The sequence below is a fragment of the Chrysochloris asiatica genome, unplaced genomic scaffold (assembly GCF_000296735.1).
Source record: "Chrysochloris asiatica unplaced genomic scaffold, ChrAsi1.0 scaffold00034, whole genome shotgun sequence".
Classification (NCBI taxonomy): Eukaryota; Metazoa; Chordata; class Mammalia; order Afrosoricida; family Chrysochloridae; genus Chrysochloris; species Chrysochloris asiatica.
Window position 1 is genome coordinate 10119090 of NW_006408552.1, and position 17551 is coordinate 10136640.

General features: G+C 46.8%; 1 protein-coding gene across 1 annotated transcript in view; it reads left to right on the forward strand.

The window, feature by feature from the left end:
• Positions 1-17551, forward strand: part of WBSCR17 (Williams-Beuren syndrome chromosome region 17) — a 648608-nt gene that overhangs the window by 557997 nt on the left and 73060 nt on the right. The window contains exon 7 of the mRNA XM_006859716.1: positions 17145-17330. Within this exon, the coding sequence (XP_006859778.1) occupies positions 17145-17330 (186 nt within the window). The remainder of the gene's footprint in view (positions 1-17144; positions 17331-17551) is intronic.

Consider the following 17551-nt stretch of genomic DNA (forward strand, 5'->3'; position numbering starts at 1 on the left):
TGAGGATGGACTCGGTGTCTCTGAGGTTACCTGAGATGAGGATGGACTCGGTGTCTCTGAGGTTACCTGAGATGAGGATGGACTCGGTGTCTCTGAGGTGTACCTGAGACTGCTGAGTTGGTGTGTACGCGTGTGTTCTGCTATGTGTGCTTTTAATTGTAATGAGAAAATGCTCTAGAGCATAGTAATTCTGCGCGCTCTTTCTGTCTCTGTCTCTCTTTCTCTCACACACACAAACACACACACACACAAACACACACATACGGTAGCCATTGGTCAGAATCAACTCATCAGCAAACAATTCCTGGCTTATTCAGTCTGGTTTTAGGACCCGTCTTGAAGGCACAGGGTGAATCCTCTGGGTCCTGGGATTGTGGAGGAAGAGCAGGGTCAGCAGGAATGAGGATTTAAGGAGACGTGATGTTACTTGCTTTCTGGTTTTTCTGTCCCTGTCCTCTGGTGCTGCCACAGTGGAAAGACCACAGGGGAGGGCTTTAAAAAACAGCAACGTGTGCGCTCCCCATATATCAGGAGTTAGAAGTTCAAAATCAGGAGTGCTGTCTCTAGGCGGGAGAAAGATGAGGCTTTCTGCTCTCATAAAGGTGTGTGACCTGGGAAACCCAAGAGGATCTGTGTGAGTGAGAATCCGTTCAGGGGCAGTGGTTGGTGGGGCTTGGTCTCTAGGGGCGGTCTCTGGAGGGTAGCTTCTTTTAGCTCTCCTTTCACTCCTTGCTGACTACCCTGTGTGTGCTTCCTTCTGTGTCCATGGATCCCTGGTGGCACAGTGGTTAAGCGCCCAGCTGCTCATCTATAGGTCAACAGTTTGAACCCACCAACAGCGGCTGCACAGCAGAAAAACCCTGGCAGTTTTTGGGAAACCCTACAGGGCACTTCTCCTGTGTTCCATTGGCACACCACACACTTCTCTGCTTAGTCTCTTCCTTTAACAGCTCAACAGTGATTGGTTGGAGACACAGTCTACACTCACATAAACAAAACCCTATTCCCAAAGGGTGTCGCATCCACAAATGTTGGGGTTAGGATTCTGACATATCTTGGGGGCCACAATGCGACCCAGAACCCTCTCCCAAGGATGGCCTAACTGTGATACCATCTGCTGAGGGAGGTGTCCCCTTTTCCTCTGGAAGGCACCAGGGTGTCCAACAGTGTCTGGGAAATGGCAGCAGACTCTCTGTCCAGCGTGGGAGGTTCTGACTCAGAGAGATTGCACCAGGAATGCGGTGGGGAGGGCTCGGCTTCAGCCGGAAAAGCCGCAGCTGAACTCCCCGTTACCTCTGCCCAAGAGATGATCATCTTAAGCAGGCCCAGGAAACATTTCAACGCATCTAAATGGCCACACACAAGGCACAGTGGCTAGCATCCCTGTAAGCTATTAAATGCTTAGTGAGCTGGCACAAAATCCTATTATCCCCGGTCTATACTGAAAAGCAAAAAAAAAAAAAAAAAAAAAACCTGCAAAACTTTGAATGCCCCAAAAGCATTGTTCCCGGTTGCAACTTGAGGCTTTTCTCTATTACGTGATGCTGTGAGAACCTTCAGGTGGTCCCTTCAGAGGGGGCTGAGTGCCGACAAGGGGAACGAGAGGATGGTTGATTACAGGAAGAACGCGGCCCTTTTCATGAATATATATCTCCGGCCCCATTTGCTCTGAAGGATAATCATTTCTTGCAATCTGGAAACCATGTTATTTAGGAAATTAGGATAAGTGCAAAACAAAGCACGAGTGGAGGAAGAGAAATAACTTTAGTCTTAGGAAGGCAAAATGCTGGTTCAAAGAGACGTGGAGCAGCGATTTTCTTCTCCCTGAAATGTACATGAATGGGATTTCTTGTGGTTGCGATTCCACCCATGATTGCCTCTTCTTAATTCAATCATTTAATAGTCTTTTTGCAAAGAAAACAATCAAAATGGCCATGGAGAATTCTCCCTGCAGTGAACATAAGGCATCCTCTTTAGTTCAGTAAACCCTGCTGTGGAAAGACAGAAAATAGATGTCTTGAGACCTGTGATTTTGTTTTCTTAAATGATTAACTGGCTGTAGCCCCAAATTTTAGGGGACCTGCAAGGTCAGTGGTTCAGGCTCACCAGCTGCTCCTTTGAAACCCTATGCAGGGTCGCTATGGATCAGAATCGACTTGACAGCACTTAACAACAACCACCCAAGGTCCAAAGGAGCCCTGCTGGTACCATGGTTAAAGCATTCCACTGCTGACCAAAAAAGTAGGTGGTTCAAACCCACCACTGCTCTGAGGGAGGAAGATGAGGCAGTTTGCCTCAATAAAGATGGTACCGCCTCAGAAACCCTCTGGGACAGTTCTTCCCTGACCTACAGGGTCACTGTGAGTTGGAATTGACTCTGTGGCAATGGATTTTTGGGATTGGTAGCCCAGCACCACACCAAAGGAACCAGGGCAGTGCAATGCTTAAGGAAGGGTTTGGCTGCTAACCCAAAGGTTCTAAAGGTTTGGACCCACCAGCTGCTCCTCAGAAGAAAGATGTGGCAAATGGTTTCTGTATACATAGCAGCCTTGTAAACCTGGGCAGTTCTGTTCAGTCCTAGCAGATCCCTGTGAGTCAGAATTAACGCGATGGCAGCGGGGGTTTGATATTGAACCCAGAGTTGACTGATATCCAAGGGTCTGTGGTAAAATCCAGGGGTCTGTCAACTTGGTTGGGAATGAAAAATGCATGTTTACTTTCGCTACTCTCTAATATTTAGCCTGCAAAGGGGGCTTTGGGGAAAGTTTGTGGGAAAATTCCATTATCTACCTATTTCGTTTTCCCATGAAGTCCTCTTGTCTACGGCAAATGGTGTGTAGGCCATGCATGTCTTCACCCTTAGCAGTCTCTGTGCCTTGTGTCCAGTTGCTATTACAATATTGTCATGAACTCTGGTTCATGCAGATATCTTGAAATACCTCATTACCCTCCTGACTGCTTTGAAATGTGGGATCCCTTATGCAACTCATAAACTCAGCAGCCTTGTTGTCTTTGTTGGCGGCTGTCGAGTTGAATCTGGCTCCTGGTAGTCTTGTTGCAACAGAATGAAGCTCCGCCCCATCCTGTGTAATCCTCACAGTCCTCAGTGTGTTCAGGCTCATCCTTGTGGTAGCTGTGCCAGTTCACCCCACCGAGGGCCTCCCTTGCCCTTCCTGGTCCTCGACTTCATCAGCACCCAGTCCTCCACTAGTGTTGATTTCTCCCGATGATGTGTCCGAAGGAAGTGGACCCGACAGTATTCTGTTATGATTCATAAGGTTTTCGCTGGCTGATTTTAGGAAGAAGATACCAGGCCTTTCTTCCTAGTGTGTCGTAGTCCGGAAACCACTGAAACCTGTCCACCGTGAATCCATCATCACAGCAACATGCAAGCCACCATAGTATGACAAACTGCCAGACCAGATGATGGTTTGTTATTAAATTACTGAAGATATTATTTACTGTGCTTATAAAGAGGCACAAGGAGCTCTGGTAGCATAGTGGTTGCAAATCGGGCTGTGAACCTTAAGGTCAGCAGTTCAAAAATACCAGCAGATAACAAGAAAACATTTTCTTAAGTTTTACAACAGTTGTCTCACACAATATTTGTTCTTTTGTGATTGACTAATTTCACTCAGCATGGTCAATATTTTTTGGAAGTTTAATCGCTGTTTTTTATTCTAATTATTCTAACTGATCTGGATAAAATAAATAAAAATCACATTTAGTATTACTGAGAAAAAACAAACAAACAAAACTGCCAGCAGCTCCTTAAGAGAAAGATGAGGATTTCTGCTCCCATAAAGATTTATTTACAGCCTTGGAAACCCTGTTACAGGGTCGCTATGAGTCGGAACCGACTCGACGGCACTTAACAACAACAATAAAGAGGCACACATATTAATTTCTGCCTCACAATTTTAAATATTTTGCAACTTTTTTTTTTTTTTCTGTATATAATCGTTTTCTTTGGTAATTCTATTCATTGGATTTTGGGTGGTGCATCTAAAAACATTATTCTGAAATAATGTTTAGGTTTCCCCAGACTACCAAGGGTGTCCATGACAGAAATGTTTGAGAATCTTTACTGAGCTGCAGAAAGGAAGATTCCACGATCTGCAGGTCAGAGGTCAGGTGGAAGGCATCCACAGGCTGCATCCCAGGAAGTGGAGACCAGGTGACAGAAGAGAGCAGGCTCGAGAGAGAGCACACTGGAGGCACGCCACACCCCCAGAGAAGCCTCCCTTTCAGCCGATTGGCTGATCACATCATGGAGGGTAATTAAGTCATATTACATATAGGCAGGCAGCCAGTCTGCAGTGTGCCAAACCACTGAGAGTGGGAACCCAGCCACAGAGACACATCACATTAAACACAGCAGTGATGTTATGAGCTAACCAGAGAAGAGACAAGGAAGGAAGTGGGATAAAGTGGCAGCCGGACCCACCTTCCCCAGCGTTTCTGCATCTGCTGTCCCCTGCCTGCCCCCACCCGGGCTGTGGGGCTGTCTGCGGGCCCCCTTCCATGGAATTCAGCTCCACTCCTGCTGCCCACACTCTGCGGAAACATGACATCTCACTGGACGAAAGAAAGGTCCTTGCTGTCTGCACATCAGAAGCTTTTCCTCTCCACATGGAAGCCCTTAAACAGATCTCTTCGTGTTTCTGAGAGAGGATTCTAAATAGGTCCCAGAAAGAGGCCTCCACGCTAACAACAGAAAGTGCTGGAGTTCTCGGACACTGACTTCTTTTGGGCCATCAAGGTGAAACCCTCTATGCAAGATGAAAGTCATCTTCTAGGTGCTCTGGAACCTTCTGTCAGCCAGGCTTCCCAGGGCTGTACCCTGCTACTGCTGTTGGCTGTCATCAAGAGCATTCGAACTCCAGGGAGCCCACCTACAACAGAACCAAACACTGCCTGGTCTGGCACCGGCTTCTCAAGTATTGTTTTGCTTGAATCCATCACATGGCCACCGTGTATTTCGAGTACGTCCCATCTCAGGGGTCCACTTTCCAGTGCCGTATCAGACAGTATTGTGCTTCATAGAGTTTTCATTTAGTGATTTCAGAAGCAAAACACCAGGCTTTTCTTCCTAGTCTGTCTGAGTCTGGAAATACCACTGAAACCTACCCACCATAAGTGACCTTGCTGGTATTTGAAATTCAGGTACATAGCTTCCAGCACCACATCAACACACAAGGCAGTGGTCTAGGGCAGTGTCCTGGCCTGTGAGTGGACTTAGGAAACATCTCAGAAGGACCTGATATTCTTCTACCCTCTCAGATCTTCTCATAGGACCTGCAGGTGTCAATAGAATGTACATGGCATCTGTTGGCAAAGTTAGTCACCATAAACTACAACACAACGGATGAAACTTCAAATTGTGTAGGACAAAGACCCGGGATGGCTTCTGCGGAACCCCTAAGTGGATGGTCCTTTATGGTTTCAGAGTAGTGTGATTAAATGATGCTGTGCAAAACCCAAACACACCTCAGCATGTGCAAGGCCATCACTGTGGTTTCTCTGAACCAGAAAGCAGTGAGGCATGGTGGTCAGATTAGTTCTCCCTTTGACGGGGTTTCCTGTGACCGGTCAGCACACAAACACACGTCTTCCCGAATGGGCTCGATGGGAGCCCAGCTGCAAGCTGTTGGCAGCAACCTGAGCCAGCAGGTAGGAGATGACATTTTCAAATTGTTCAAATAGACCCCAGGCCTGGAAGATATGCCGGACAAGCTGTTAGGAGAGCAAGAACGAAGCCGCACCAGAGAGAACTGTTTAAAAATTTAAAAGATCATTTCTCTGTACCAGCTCGGCTGCTGGCTCCCATTCCAGCAATTTCCAATACACGCAGCTGGACCCCAGCGGGGCAGAGAAATGAATGGGATGGGGCAGATCAGTGACCTTTCCACCGCCCGGTGCAATCTCCAGCCTCTGTGGAAGCCACGAAGTAGTGGATTATTTCCTGGGAGAGAAGCAGAAATAAAATGACCAGGTTGGAAGGAAACATGGGGGTAGGGGGTTTGCTTCTGGATACTTAATCCTATTTAAAGGAGAGGTTTCCTGGCTACATTTTTAAATTCTGCGTGCTTAAAAGTCAAAATAGAGGCTGAAAGCCATAAGGGTAACTCGCTCCAGCCACTGGAGTAAGCAGACCTCTGAGTCTCCATAGCTAAATGAAACATACATCCATTGTGGATGCTTGTGGGTAGCAAGTGAACTTCCATGGGGCCATTCAGGGATCTAGGCTTCTCCATCTCCAACAGGTGACTTCCATGATCTTCATGAAATAGGGAAGAGGGGACAGAGAAGGCACAGCCACTGTTCAGCCCCATCAGACCTTGCTCACAGTCACATTGTGAGAAAGTCTTACAGAGACACCTAGCAGCAAGGGAGACCATGGGCAGTTAGTGTGCCCGAGAGGTCACGCTGTCTTTGTCTCAGAAGTCATCGTGCACTGGAGCCCACACGGGTCCCCAGACTAGTCCAGATCTTTCCCCAGCATGTTGTCATATCTGTGTAGTCTGTCAGTGATTCATGAGCCCAGTGGCATGATTCTCTGGTCCTTCCGGGGACCAAAGGAGAAGTGTGAAGTCAGTTAGAGAAAGGATCAGTTTTTCAGTGTACGAGTGCCCCCTCCAGTTGTTTAGGATGCCATCATTCCACCTCAAGGCCTGATTTACATTCAATACCTGAAGAGATTATGAAGTCAGATGGTCAACCTACAACTACCAAACCATCAGCTGCAGGCCTTTTTTTTTTTTAATTCTTTTTTTAAAATGTTTTATTGTGAATTATGTGATAAGTTTACATGGGAGAACATTAGTTTTACATTCATCCTATCGTATATTGTTTCATTGCCATGGTTACAGTGTCCTCCATGCATCAACTAACCAAAGGGTATAACAAGCCTGCCCCTCAGTCGTCAGCACACAGCCCCCTTCTCTCTCTCTGTCTGAATTCCCTAGCTACTCCATCGCTCTACGTCATTGTCTCTGCCTCCATCTCTGGGGTTACTGCTTCTCTGGATAGGGTCCTGCTCTCCGCTCTTCTCCCTTGATGGGCCAAGGGACCTCCGCTCTTAGATGCAGGCCTTCTTGTTGTTAAGTGCCATCAAGCTGATTCTGACTCATGGAGATACTGTAAAGGCTTTCCAAGGAGCACCAGGTGGGTTTGAACCTATTGGCCTTGCAGTTAGCAGTCCAGTGCTGATGCCAGGACCCCAGGATCCCCTTAGGGGGTTGTACAATAGTGCTATAAAACCAGCTGCCTGCGAGTTGATTCTAACTCATGGTACTTCTATGAGTGTGTGAGAGTAGGATTGAACTCCACTGGGCTTTTGCTCTCTAAAGGCTGTGGCCTTTTGGAAGCAGAACACAGACCTTTCTTCTGAAAGTGTGTCTGGGTGGGTTTGAACCATCCACCTTTCAGTTAGTAACTGAACACTTCACCATTTGCATTATCTGTGACATCATGGTGCCAGACACAAGTCATCTAGAATCTGAGTTCACTCTACCATGCTTTAGGTTACCCAGTGTTACTAAAACTGTCCCAGAATCTCTGGTCTTCAGACTCTTCTGTGGGGGCAGCTGCCCAACGCCCGTGGCCACCCTCAGGTTCCAGTGTTTGTCAGTACTGACTGAGTCAGCCATTTGTCCCCTAAGTCCCTGACTTTTCATGCTCCATCCTAGAAGATGGTGCAGAAATGTGGGGCCTTTGCTTACTAAAATGAGTTCAAGTTGTGGTACTGGAGAAGGATATTGAGTATACTGTTGTTGTTGTTGTTAAGTGCTGTAGAGTCGGTTCCAACCCATAGCGACCCTGAGCAGGGTTTCCAAGGCTGTAAATCTTTACAGGAACAGAAAGTCTCATCTTTCTCCCATGGAGCAGCTGGTAGTTTCGAACTGCTGACCTTGTAGTTCGCAGCCAGATTCGTAACCACTACGCTACCAGATGCCAAAAGAACGGATAAATCAGTCTTAGAAGAAAAACAACCAGATCGCTCCTATGAGAAATGTTGTCAATACCCCAATACTGCCTTGGTTCCTCTTGGTTACAGGTGGGTCAGTGTAAACCCCTGACTAGGGCCTTACCCCAGTGGCTCACTGGAGGGAGAACTAGGGTGGACCACCTTATCCTATATGAGGTCACCGATGAGTTAATCACGAGTGCTTACTGAACAAAAGCTCAAGAAATCCAATCTGTACTAATTTTAGCCAGAGTGAGGCTTTTTAATTTGATTTTGCAAAATTAGGCATCAAACCCAGAAGACAAGAAGGGCAGATGTGGCTGCTTTGCAAATAATTTTGTCTCCTAGCTTTGATAGTCCCTCTTGTAATAGTTCTTCATGGACTGAGTACTATGGGATTCACAACCTTTCTCGACGTCGCATACTTCCCCCTGACATTTGCATTCTGATTTTGAAATGTCTACATCTTAAAGCAGGTTCCGTTCCCCTTCCCCCAATTCCTCCCACTCATATACCTCAGGGGCATGAATCTCTGTTGTCACACCAGCCTACAGTCTCAATCAGCGACTTCCTGGACCCCTTATTCCTGGAGATGGACCATCCTGAGAAACATTTCTCACACTCCTTAGAAGCAAGGTGACTTACCTGCTTTGTCCACGAAGAGTAGAGGGTGTCAGCGAAAATGAGGGAGACCCTGCCTTGAGAGAATTTCATCCAGAAGCCACTGCCATGGGAGCAAACATTGCGACAACCTGGAGATGGCATGTGGGACCAGGAAGCATTTTTTGTTTTTGCTTTTAAGTTGGTATTATGAATTGAGTGATCGTTTACACGAGGGAACATCAGTTTTACAGTCAACCTATCATATTTGTTTCATCACAATGATTACAATCATATTCGTTTCATTGCAATGATTACAAACCCCTGCATGCTTCGTCATTCAACAGCATTTGCTTCTATTCCCTCTGTTTTTTTGGGATGTGCACCAAAACTCTCAGGAATATGCAGTCATTCAAACAGCCAAAGGCCACACCCTGAAAGCCTGCCCCCTCCAGCCGGCCGCACACATCTCCTCTCCCTTCGTGAGTCTAGAGTCCTCAGCTGCTCCGTCTCTCCATGTTATCATCTCTGCCTCCATCTCTGCTGATGCTGCTTCTCTGAGTAGGGTCCCACACTCAGCTCCCACTCTTCTCCCTTGATGGTCCCAGGTTCCTCTGCTCTGGGACTGTAAGATTGACCACTTACCCAGGGAACATTTTGCTCTTGCCCTACTCAAGGGTGCCCTGCGCCAAAGCCGACTCTTATACTATAGCAAGATTTCATTGCCCATTTCAGAAAGCCACATTTTCCTGCCATCCGTGGCTGTTATAACCCAATTACTACTTCCAATTGTTTAACTTATTATGATTGCTCTCAGTTTAAAAAAAAATTATTGACATTCTTCTGGTTGTATTTCATGGAGAAGAGTAGTGTGGGGGCAGACAGCATTATTAGAACAGTTCCAGGGACCTTTCAACATTGTAGGAAGCTCAGTGAGGCGGGACCAAGGACAGCTCTCCACAGCAGAGGAGTGGACTTCACATCCTTGCATCATACAAGTGGAACGGGAAGTAAAAGCCGCCATGAACATTCTGTGTGTTGCTCTGTCCCTGTCTCGTGTTCCTTGGCCGAGCCTGAAAGTGCAATGCCTGTGTATTGATGGCCTCTGAGTGGGGTGATGGACCAGTCTGCAGGGGACTTGAGTTAGGCCCACTCCTCATCATGACTAAAAACGCCCTCCACCTGGACCATGAGTCCCCTACCGCTGCGGGCAGTGGATTTGGTGATTCAGTCCCAGCCTCCTCCTAGCTCCAGTTCCTAATTATAGGCAACTCAGCATCCTACTGTCTCTTTGTTTGCTTCTGGGAGCAGCCACTTAGCGATGGACACATAGGTTTCAGTTAGGGGACCTGAGCACCACAAACGACCACAGCTATCATGGACTAAATTGTGTCCTTCCTAGCATGGCGATGTGGGTTAACGCACTGGACTGCAAAGTCCATTTGAACAGCAAGGTCGGTGGTTCAAGCTCACCGGCCACTCCTCAGAAGCCCTATACAGGGTTGCTATGCTTCAGAATCAACTTGGTGGCACTTGACAGTAACAACAACAACAACATACTTGTGAATAAGGAACCCTGTTGGTACAAAGGTTAAGCACTCGGCTAGTAACTGAAAGGTTGGTAGTTTGAAAACCACCAGTGAGTTTGCAAGGGAAGGATGTCGTTATCTGTCCCCATAAAGATGACAACCTTGGAAACCCTATGAAGTACTTGTACGCTGCCCTTTAGGGTCACCGTGAGTGAGAATCACCTCAGTGACAGAGGACGTGGGCGTTTGGTTTGGATATTGTCAACCTTGTTTGGGTTTGGAAATAGAGTTTTCTTAATTATGTTACCTAATTCAGGCCTAAGTAGGGTGGGCTCTAAATCCAGTCACTATAACCATTCCTCAAATGTGGACCTCTGGGCCCCAAGCTATGAGTACATCCATCTCTGCTCTGCAAATGCACTCATGGGATCTTGTGTGTTGCAGCAGCACCAGGTGACTGAGCCAACAGTCTCTGAGCACCTGTTGAGATGCAGTGATGTCATGTCTCGGAAGCATCTGAACATATGGGCCCTTTCCAGACCACTATCCAGGCATCTGCACCTCATGACAAATCTGTACACGGACCAAGAAGCAGTTGTTCGAACAGAACATGGGAACGCTAAATGGTTTAAAATTTTTAAAAGGTGTGCAACAAGGTTGTATTCTTTCACCGTACTTATTCAGCCTGTATGCTGAGCAAAGAATCCGAGAAGCTGGGTTATATGAAGAAGACGTGGCATCAGGATTGGAGGAAGACTCATTAACCACCTGCCATATGCAGATGATACAACCTTGCTTGCTGAAAGTGAAGAGGACTTAAAACATTTACTGATGAAGATCAAAGAGCACAGCCTTATGTATGGATTACATCTCAATGTAAAGAAAAGAAAACTCCTCACCACAGGACCAATAAACAACATTTTTATCAATGGAGAAAAGATTGAAGTTGTCAAGGACTTCATTCTTCTTGGATCAACTATCAACACTTCGTGGAAGCAGCAGTCAAGAAATCAAATGATGCATTGCATTAGGCAAATGTGCTGCACAAGACCTTTTTAAAGTGTGGAAGAGCAAAGAAGTCAGCTTGAGGAATAAGGTGCGCCTGACCCAAGCCATGGTATTTTCAATAACCTCATATGCATGTGAAAGCTGGACAGTAAATAAGGAAGACCACAGAAAAACGGATGCTTTTGAGCTATGATGTTGGAGGAGAGTATTGAAAGTGCCATGGGCTGCCAAAAAAACCAACAGATTCGTTTTGGAAGAAGTATAGCCAGAATGCTCCTTAGAGGCCAAGATGGCCAAACTTTGTCTCTCATACTTCAGACATAATTAATGTCAGGAGAGACCAGTCGCTGGAAAAGGACATCATGTTTGGTAAGGTGGAGGTTCAAAGAAAAATAGGAAGACCCCCAATGAGAGGGATTGGCCAAGTGGCAGCATCAATGTACTCAAGCGTGGCAACAGTAGTGAGGTTGGCCCAGAATCAGGCAGTATTTCGTTCTGCTATGCATAAGGTCGCTATGAGTCAGTACCAACTCGATGGCACCTAACAACAACAATAACCCAGGCTCAAGGTGAAAAAGTCTCAAGCATTGCTCACTTCTTACTGTGGTGAAGCATTGTTGTTGCTGTCATCGAGTCTGACACCAACTCACGGGGGCCCCACATAGCACTGTTCAGTGCCCGTGATCCATCATCAGACCATTACGATCCATGGGGTTCTCACTGGTGGATTTTCAAAACTAGGTTGCCAGGCCTTTCTTTCTAGCCCATCTTAGTGTGAAAGCTCTGTTGACACATGTTTAGTGTCATTGCATCACGCACACCTCCACTGACAGACAGGTGGTGGATGCGCGTGGGGTGTGCAGGCCCGGAATCAAACCTGGGTCAGACAGTTCTGCCTCTGAACCACCTCTGGTTCTTACAGTAATTGTTGTTAAGTGCCATCGAGTCAATTCCAAACCATAGTGACCCTACATAGGATTTCCAAAGAGCAGTTAGTGAGCTTAAACCACCGACCTTGCAGTTCAAACCACTTTGCAATCTGATATATTAGCCCACAGCACCACATCCACACTCCCATAGCAGGACTTCAATCAGGAGACTGTCAACATTTAAAGCATTTCCTCCTTTGTTTTGCTTAGTTACTGTTACTTATTAATCTGGTGTGACGCTGTAGGGTAAGCACTGGACTGCTAACTGACAGGTTGGTGGTTCAAACCCACGAGGCAACTTATTAGAAACCCTACACAGGGTCCCTATGAGTCAGAACCGACTTGACAGCACCAAACCTATTGGAACCGTTTCCCCATCCTACCACTAGGGGGCTCTGTGATCCTGTAGGGTCCGCGCTGGACTGTGAACCACAAGGTTGGCGGTTCTAGCTCACCAGCCTCTCCATGGGAGAAAGATGACGCTTTCAGTTCCTGCAAAGACTTGCAGCCTCAGAATCCTATAAAGGGTCCCTGTGACTCAGAAGTGACTCGATGGCACTTAACCACCAAAAAACCTAAGGGGGAAGGAGAACTTGGTCTTACCCAGACTTTTTTCCTATGACCAAGCACCTGTAAATCATTTGGAGGGTCTTCAATCTCCATATCAGTGCAAGGAGGGAGAAGAAGGCAAAGTAGAAAGAAAGGAAGGGAAGAATTAACAAAAGGACAAGGAGAAACAGACCTAACACGCTGAAGTCATTTCTGAGGTGTCTTTTAGCAGTGGTTTTGTTCTCAGCGATTTGGGGTGTCATTTGGGCCTTCCAATAGGCCCCTGAGTCATATGACCCCGTGTGTGACAGGTTCTGACTGTTGTGATCCACTGGGTTTTCATTGACTGTTTTGTTGGCGGTAGATCTCCAGACCTTTCTTCCTAGTGTGTCTTAGGAAGCTGTACTGAAACCCAGTCAACATCATAGCAACAAGAAAGTTTCCACCGACACTAATGGATGGGTGATGGGTGCCCCTCCCCTATGTTGTTGTTGTTAAGTACCATTGAGTCGGTTCTGACTCATAGCAACCCTGTATAGGGTTTCTGAGGAGCGGGTGGTGAGCTTGAACCGCCAACCTTGAAGTTCTAGCATATTAAACCGCAGCACCACACCTGCACTCATATACGGAAGGCAAGAATTCTACCACTGTGCCCTCACTGACTTAGAATCCGTTACCCTCTTGACAATAACATGCAGTCAAGCTGGGTGGAACGGCTCTGGGATAGATTTTAAAGCGGTGAGCATAGATACACTCAGTATTAAACTGCTTCCTTTCCCACTATTCCTGTAAATGCATAAACAGCAGCAAAGATCAGAAAAACAGAAAAAGTCCCCAACAGCCCTTTCACGCTCAGTCAATCAAGCCACATTCAATCTGTGGGCCTCTCCTTCCCTGAATTACATGTCATTTACCAAGCTTCATTTTAATTCCTCGTCTTGTATTAAGAGAAATGATTTATATCGACCAGCAATATAATCCAGGCATTTAGAGGTCTTCGATATACTTAGATGAAGATATGTCTTGAGGTCCATATTTGTAAATCCTATTTCTGAGAAACAGTAATAAGTAAAGCCGAAGATTGAAATTGAATTTTTGTAAGAGGACTTTAGCAGGAAAACCATTATATGTCAGTCTAATTTAGTGGAAAGAATGCACATTTAAACTGGGGAAAAGCCAGTGTATCGTCTCCTGGGCAGCAGGGATGGGTGATAAATGCAAGGACCACCCCTAGCAGCCCCTGTCTTTCAGCAGAGTGGAGTCAGCTCCTGGAAGGTGGGGGACCAGGTTGTCCCCAAAGGATTATTAGGATAGAAACAATACCATACAATACTCACTCATGTAGGTGTTTCTTCAAGGCTTGTTTTCAATTTTATTTTAATAGCTTTATTGTTTTTAGGAATTAGAAGTCTGTTTTGACTGACAGCGCCCCCAGGTGGTGGTGGTAGAACTGCGCCATAGAGTTTCCTAGGCTGGCATATTTTATAAAAGCAGATTGTGAGGTCTTTCTCCCATGGAGTGGCTAGAGGGTTCAAATTATGGACTTTGAAGTTAACCGCTGTGTACTTCATAATATCTGCATTCACAGGGCTCCTTGTGTTTTTAGCAGTTGTTTTTGTTGTTGTTAAGTGCCCTCAAGTTGTTCCAACTCATAGCGACCCTATCTAGGGGTTCCAAGGCTTTTAATCTTTGCGGGAGCAGAAAGCCTCATCCTCCTCCCAAGGAGCAGCTGGTGGGGTCTACCGGTCAGCTGACCTTGCAGTTCACAGTCCAATGCTTGTCTTATAGAACCACCACGCTCCCTTAACACTTTTGTTTAGAAGTAATTCCCTTACTGTGTCATGTTCTCTGTGAAAGTGTGCTGTTCATGGTTTTTGGTATATTCACAGGTAAGTGCTACGTCCACTCTAGAACATTCTATCACTTTGTAAAAACCCCCGTATTCTAGGTCTCAGTCCTCTACATTCACACCTGCTCTCAACCCTTGTTGTTAAGTGCCATGGAGTGGGTTCTGACTCATAGCGGCCCTATAGAGGATTTACGAGGAGCACCTGGTGAGTTTGAGCTTGTGGTTCAAACTGACCACTGTGAGGTCGAGCGCTTTTCCTATGGCAGCACATAGGAACTGCACCCGCCGCCCTTAGCAGCCTCTAAGTCTACTCTTGTCTCTGTCAGTTTGCCTCAAATAGACATCTGTATGAATTTTGTTTGTTTTCAAGTCGGTATCCACTGATTCTGACTCCTAGTTTCCCTGAACACGTCAGAGGAGAAGTGTGTTTCCTAAAAGAGTTTTCAAGGGCTGGTTGTTACCAGGCCTTTAGGCTGAGGTGATTTTGGGTGGACTCAAAAATCCTATGTTTCTTTGGCTTAGCAGCTGAGCAGGTTAACCATTTGGACCCCCAGAGGCTCCTTCATGTGATGGATGACCCTTTGTGTCTGCTGTATTGCACTTAGCATCATGGGGTCATGGTTCAAAGTGTTGTAGCACACATTAGTACATCATAATCGGTGTTGTGGAATCAGGTTTTACCACCAGACAAAGGACTAAGATGTACTTGTGTTTGCGTTACTAAGTGGGTTGTGGCATTCATTTCTGTGTTGAAAGTTCCATAATTGTTAAGTGCCGTCGAGTTGGTCCTGATCCATAGCGACCCTGTCTGTATAGGGTTTCTGAGGAGTGACTAGTGAGCCAACTTACATCTCAAACCCACTTTACAGTCCTGTGCTTTAACCCACAATGCCATACCAGGACTTCCATATAAGTGTATTTAAATGGCTTTCAGGGAGCATGCTGGCTGCTTACATAGGCACTAAACTGGGAACCACAAGATCAGTGGTTCAAGCCCACCAGTTGCTTTGAGGGAGAAAGATGAGGCTTTCTGCTCTTGTAAGGATGTACAGCTTCTGAAAGCGACTCTAACCATACTTAACAAACATCACCACCAACTGCTGGGTACCACAGTGATTTCTGTCTGGAAGACTGTCTTGTCTGGAAAGGAAGGCATCCAGGTTTGGTGGGGTCTGATTCTTCTACAATTTGAGGGACCCTTTTTAGAAATGTAGGGTTAGATGATTAGACACAAGGTGAAACCTTGGAAGGAGCTCTTGCGTATATGGCCCCCTGGAGTTTAAGCTTCATGTTGTTGTTGTTAAGTGTTGTCGAGTCGATTCTGACCCATAGTGACCCTTTATAGGGTTTCTAAGAAGCAGCTGGTGAGCTTGAACCACTGACCTTGCAGTTCAGACGACTTTGCAGTCTGACGCATTAGCCCACAACACTACAACAGGACTCTGTAAGCTTCAGGTAAATCCACTTAACTCCAGGTGATTGTTTTAGGGGTAGTGGTGGTTCTGTGGTATCATTCCTGCCCTCAATGCAGGAGACCTGGGTTCAATACCCAACCAATGCACCGCCTGTCCACAGAGGCTTTCTCTTGCTAGCATGCGGAATAGACTTTTTGCAGAACTTCTACACTAAGAGTAGTAAGAAAGTCCTGGTAACCAACTTCTGCAAGTCAGCCCTCTAAAATTCTTAGGACTCACAAAGGTCTGATCTGCAGCTGAGCTTGGGGTTGGTGCTGGACCGGGCAGTGTTTTGTTCCATGAGCATGGGGTGACCATGAGTTGGGGGTCAGCTACATTGCAGCCAACATCAGCAACAACAGCAGCAGAGGTCAAAGCCAGATTGCAGTGCAAAGAGGACCCAGCTCCAGGGCTGAGGATGCCTATGGGGTCCAGGGTCTGGGCTGCATTGGCCTCCCACGCCCTCTGTGTGTTGACTTTTGAGCCTGGTGTTTTGACTTCGGTCAGCCTGAACGTCTCCAGAACGGTTTGCTTCTTCAGCATTCTGTCGCATGCAAGGTGTGTTGCTGGTAGCTAAGTGAGGAAGGACGGGACTCCAAATCTTGCCTTGAGTCTCTGGAGGTGGCTGTGGTGTCAGCCTTGGCTAGTAGGTAGGGGTACTGGGGATGTCCTCCCGGCCTAGGAAGCACCCGAACTGGCAGCACAAAGTATATAGCCAATGCCGGGTCCTGGCCTGGCTAAGTCACTCCAAGTTTGCTGGACCACTCACCACAAGGTTGGCGGTCCAAGTCCACCGGAAGTAAAACCTGGCAATCTGCTCTGGAAGGTCACAGCTTTGAAACATCTATGGAGCACATATGGGGTGGTCATGATTCACAATGGACTTGATGACAACCAGTGGTCTCCATCAGGGAAGGCTAGACCCTGCTGCCGTAACAAACCCATCTCAGTGGCTTGTTAAGTACTGTCGAGTCGGTTCTGACCCATAGTGACCTTGTACAGCGTTTCCAAGGCTGTTAATCGTTACAGGAGCAGAAAGCCTCATCTTTCTCTCACGGAGCAGCTGGTAGTTTTGAACTGCTGACCTTGCGGTTCGCAGCCCAATTCGTAACCACTACGCTACCAGAGCTCCTAATGTTACAATGTGTCTCTGACTCATGCTTTGTCTGCTGAATGCTTCACTGATTCAGGGTCTGGGGAAGGGATGGGATCTCTGGACGTTTCTCCCTCAGGCTGACCAAACCTTTGTGTCCCCAGGTGTGGCTGTGTGGGGGCAGCATGGAGGTTCTGCCCTGCTCACGGGTGGCCCACATCGAGCGGAAGAAGAAACCCTACAACAGCAACATCGGCTTCTACACCAAGAGGAATGCCCTGCGGGTGGCAGAGGTCTGGATGGACGATTACAAGTCACACGTGTACATAGCGTGGAACCTGCCCCTGGAGGTATGGCCAGCTTGCTTCTTCCCGCTCCCTCCAGGACTGCTTCTTGATGTTTAGGGGCCATTCCCAGGATGGTCAAACTCCAGAAACAGAGCCAGTGATATGCATATGAGGGGGCTTCCAAAACTTTTGGGGGAAAATCCATTATCCTGCCATCCTACATTTCCATAAACTTTTTGAAGCTCCCTTGTATATATGCGTGTGTGTGTATATGTATGTATGTG